Consider the following 4995-nt stretch of genomic DNA (forward strand, 5'->3'; position numbering starts at 1 on the left):
TTGGTTCTCTGTTCTTTCTATGTGCCTCTTGTGGGAAGGGGGGGACAAGATAGCTAGTGTGTGAGAGAGTAAGGGAAGTGTGATTTAGGGTCACTTGTGTGACTTGGATGGTGACATGGCTGTCAAACCCAAACGACATTCAAGTTTTGGCCAACACTATATTCAGGTCAGACGAAAACCACCCGAAGCAGTACGAGGGACTACATATTGGGGTTGAGAATTGAGAAGTTGAAGGACTACGTTCAAAAATATACGTCCTACGCCCAATCGCTACATGAACTCCCTCGTGCAAACTTTTGTTCCCTTGCCCCAATAGTTAACATGATGAAGCTTGTCACCTGTAACAAAACAATGTTCCATATGTTGCGTGCTATTGGGATCTGGATGTTATTGTTGAAGTGTGCCCACCAAGGAGAGTTTTTCAAATCAGGATGTAGTGCTAGTTCAAGGTGATGATAATACGAAATACTTTCAAATGCTAACCAATGGCAGACATAGAAAGAAACGTATCTTTGCTCTTGACCAGGAGGAAGGCCGTATTGAGGGGGAAGCACCGCTCAGAGACTTTATTACTAAATAGTACAAAGAGCTTTTTGGCCCTTCCACGGAAACACATTTTGAGCTAGACGAGTCTATCACTCATGACATCCCTCAATTTTCGGAAGCGGAAAATGAATTCTTAACCTCTCCATTTTCTTAAGAGGAAATTCGAACCGCGGTGTTTCAAATGGAACACAACAAGGCTCCGGGACCGGATGGTTTTCCGGCAGAGTTTTATCAATGCTTTTGGGACGTGATCAAGGCGGACTTGATTCACTTGTTTAACCAACTGCATACCGAAGACCTTGATATTTCCCGCTTAAACTTTGGGGAGATTATCCTACTGCCTAAGATTAAAGTATTCAACAATATCGACCGATTTGCCTTCTCAATGTAAGCTTCAAAATCTTTACGAAGGTCGCAACAAACTGGTTGAACGGGGTGGCTGACCATGTCGTCAAGCTCGCTCAAACAACATTCATGCAAGGACACAACATACTAGATGGTATGGTTGTGCTGCATGAAACGGTACATGAGCTTCACCGCAAAAAGTTGAATGGAGTGATCTTTAAAATAGATTTCGAAAAAGCCTATGATAAAGTTACATGGCCCTTTCTGTTGAAAATTTTACGCATGAAGGGGTTTTCACCAAAATGTTGTCAATGGGTTGAGAGTTTTGTTTCTAGAGGTAGTGTGGCCATCAAAGTTAACGATGAGGTTGGCAACTATTTTCAGACAAGGAAGGGGCTTCGCCAAGGGGACCCTGCACCACCCATTTTGTTTAACATTGTGGTGACATGCTAGCTACCCTTGTTGAGCAGGCTAAGGTGGCCGGTCAGGTTAGCGGCGTCATTCCTCATTTGGTAGAAGAGGGTTTATCTATCCTACAATATGCGGATGACACGATACTTTTCTTGGATCATGATCTAGATAAAGCAAGAAATCTCAAGCTGCTTTTATGTGCATTTGAGGAACTTTCTGGCCTCAAGATTAAATTTTCATAAGAGCGAACTTTTTTGCTTTGGGGATGCTGCAGAATATGCACCTGAGTATGCTGACATTTTTGGATGCCGTCTTGGGCAGTTCCCGATTCAGTATTTGGGTATTCCCATACACTATCGACGTTTAACTATCGCTGAGTGGAAGCACGTGGAAGAGAGACTTGAGAAACGGCTAGCCAGTTGGAAAGCCAAACTCTTGTCATATGGGGGGTGGTTGACCTTGATTAATTCCGTCCTAAGCAACATGGTTTTATATATGTTGTCATTCTTCCATCTACCGGAAGGGGTTCTTCAGCGTCTTGATTACTTTAGATCTAGGTTTTTTTGGCAGTGCGATAATGAATCAAAGAAATATCGACTGGCTAGGTGGACTGTATTATGTCAACCTAAAAGTCAAGGGGGACTTGGAATTTAGGACCTTGACATTAAAAATATTGCTTTTCTCAGCAAATGGGTTTATAAACTACTCACTGAGAATGGAGTATGGCAAGAAATCATTCGTAATAAGTACGTGGAATCCAAAGCCATTTCTCAAGTCCATTGGAAACCTGGTGACTCACATTTTTGGTCTGGTGTCATGAAGGCCAAGGAATTCTTTTCCAATTTGGGACTTTCTTGGTTAGGGATGGTTCCCAGGTTCGATTCTGGGAAGACACCTGGCTAGGGACCACATCACTCATGGTGCAATACCCAAGTTTGTATAGGATTGTTAGACATAAATTTGTCACCATCAAACAAGTTTTGGGACAAGAAAACCCTGATATTTCTTTCCATAGAGACATATTAGGACCTCGCCTGGCAGCTTGGAATGAGCTACTCATACATCTAGAGGCTATTCAGCTGTCTGATGAACCGGACATCTTTCGATGGAATTTGCATCAGAATAGCAAGTTTACAGTCAAATCCATGTATGATGCAATGGTTCATTATGATGTTCCGGTTGATAACAGGAAATTATGGAAGTTTAAAATCCCTCTAAGAGTGAAGATATTCCTCTGGTTCCTAAACAGAGGGGTCATCTTAACTAGAGATAACCTGGCACGACGCGACTGGCAAGGCACCAAGGCGTGTGTCTTTTGCCAACATGACGAGTCTATTAAGCACTTATTTTTTGAGTGTAAGTTCGCTCGGGCGGTTTGGGGCATAGTTCAAGTAGCTTTAAATTTATACCCACCACGTAGTGCTCGTAACATGTTCGGCAATTGCTTGAGGGGTATTGATAAACAATTTTCTGCACATATTCTTGTGAGGGCGGCTGCCTTATGCTAGGCATTGTGGCTTACCAGGAATGATGTGATTTTTAATAAAAAAATGTGTTTCATCTCCTATGCAGGTTATTCATGTATGTATGCGATGGCTTCGTACTTGGTCTATCCTGCAGAGGCCGGAGGACAAGGACCTTTTTATGATGGCGTCTACGCGGCTGGAGCGTACGGCCAGAGAGGCTTTCTCCCCCCATAGATGGCGGTGTGATCTCCAGATAGGATCTGTCACATCATAGGTTGGACTTATTTATCTTTTTAAGTTTTAAAACGTTTTTATTTTTTGGGTCGGTTGGACTTCTTGGCTGTGTGCGTCGAGTTATGCAGAGGCCGGGCATACTTTAGATGCGATTGTATCATCTCGATATATCAATTCAACGAAATGTCCTTTATCGAAAAAATGTAGTGCTAGTTGCAAGGATCTCCCCCTATTTGTTTTCTTGTTGCTGGAGCTTTTTTTTTTTTTTTGAGAATTTCTTGTTGCTGAAGCTGCGGGCAGAGTTTCACAGAGATCGTAGTCAAGTCAGAATGGTGGGAACAGATAAAGATCCTCCCTCCTTTGTGGCTTGTTTCAGCGAACCTGGCCGCCACCAGCTATGTGCCTAGCTAGGTCAAGGCTTCAGATCTTATTCAAAAACAAAAACAAAAGGTCAAGGCTTCTGATGACTTGCTTTCTGGTAATGCTCATGCCTGCTACCTTGTCAATAAGGACCCAGCAAGCTTTGCCACGTTGGTTGGATGAAAAAATAATTGCTCGGTACAACGGAATGGTGACTGACGGAGAGAATTCAAGATGGATGAACTCATGAACAATTTGTAAGATGGCATCTGATGTCTTGACTGTTGATTGATTCGCGTGTATATACATACTACAATCTTGAGAACTTCTTAAGAAACAGGAGGCTACGTACTACAAAATCCTCGCGAACATACTTGACTCTTGGCGTTGGCGGGATCACCGGAGCGCGGGCCGCCTCCGGCTGAACCGGCGGGCGGTGGCGAGCAGCCCGACCCCGACGCACACCGCCCAGGCGCCCATCTCCAGCGCCCACCGCACCGTTTCCGCCTCCACCTCCTCCTCATGCTCCTTGAACTCGTCGTCGCTGTGGCCGACCATCTCCCACTCGTCTCCGCACGGCCCCGCCTCCTCCTCCGGTATCCCCTCGAGCCGCGTGGCGCACCCAATCCTCCTCGCCGGCGACGCCCTGGCCCTGGCTCTCACGAGCACGCCGCCCACCGCGAGGACCAGCACCTCCGCCACGGGCGAGCGCGAGGCGACCGGGCGGCGGCACTCGACGCGCCACCCGCCGTTGCGCCACGCGAAGGCGCCCTCCGCGGCGAGCTCCTCGTTCCCGGCGGCGTACACCTCGAACCGCGCGCCCTCGGCGGCCGAGACGCGGTCCGCGTTCGCGTACGCCGGCGCGTCGTCCTTGCCGTCGGCGCCGCGGACGCGCAGGAGGGTGACCTCGGCGGGGCACGCCGGCGGGAGCGCGCGGCCGGCCAGCTCCAGCGCCGCGCCGCCGATGGCCGGGCGGTACACGAGCGTGAGCTCCGCGGGCGGCGCCGATGTAGATGACGAGGAGAGGCGGAGGTAGAACGCCCGCACCTCGAGCCGCCGCCGGGCTCCGAGCGGGCGGAGGCCGTCCACCGTGCCTCTGCACATTGCCGCCAAGCGCGCACGTAGGTACGTATGATTTGTTTCCGTGGGTCTCGGGGTTGGCTGGTTGCTGCGTGATCTCTCGGGTGGATCGGGTTCGGGTGGGTTGGCGCCGCTGGGAAGGGATGTAGTGGTAGTAAAGCGCGGCGGGAGATGTGGGCTCGTGGTTTTTGGTGGAAACGGGGGGTGCGGACGCGGCTCGGGACTGAGCATAGCACACGGTTTGGTTGTTGCCGACGACCGCGCCGCGCGCCTGATATTTTGGTTTTGTCCTCTTGCTCCGGGCTGGGAAATTGTGGTTGGGTTTGGCCTCGAGTGAGCACGTGGTTTGGGTTTGGGTTTGGGTGGCCATGGCATGCGGGCCGTGGAACCACGTACGTCGCGACGACAGGAGCCTCTGCTTGCTCCGCAGCTGGCAAAGTTGATGCGGGCATCAGTCCAGTCACTACGTCACCAGAGTAGGGCAGAGTCTGGTTTCCTGACGAATCAGGTCCTCTGCTCCCTGAGCTTTTTATTTATTTTGCGAAATGAGATC

General features: G+C 49.3%; 1 protein-coding gene across 1 annotated transcript; it reads right to left on the reverse strand.

The window, feature by feature from the left end:
* Positions 1 to 3601: 3601 nt before the first annotated feature.
* LOC125554377 lies at positions 3602 to 4624 on the reverse strand. The gene has a single exon (XM_048717947.1). The coding sequence runs from the start codon at positions 4464 to 4466 to the stop codon at positions 3759 to 3761; it is 708 nt and encodes a 235-aa protein (XP_048573904.1). The 5' UTR covers positions 4467 to 4624; the 3' UTR covers positions 3602 to 3758.
* Between the last annotated feature and the right edge of the window lie 371 nt (positions 4625 to 4995).

This window comes from Triticum urartu, chromosome 4 (genome assembly GCF_003073215.2).
Source record: "Triticum urartu cultivar G1812 chromosome 4, Tu2.1, whole genome shotgun sequence".
Classification (NCBI taxonomy): domain Eukaryota; kingdom Viridiplantae; phylum Streptophyta; class Magnoliopsida; order Poales; family Poaceae; genus Triticum; species Triticum urartu.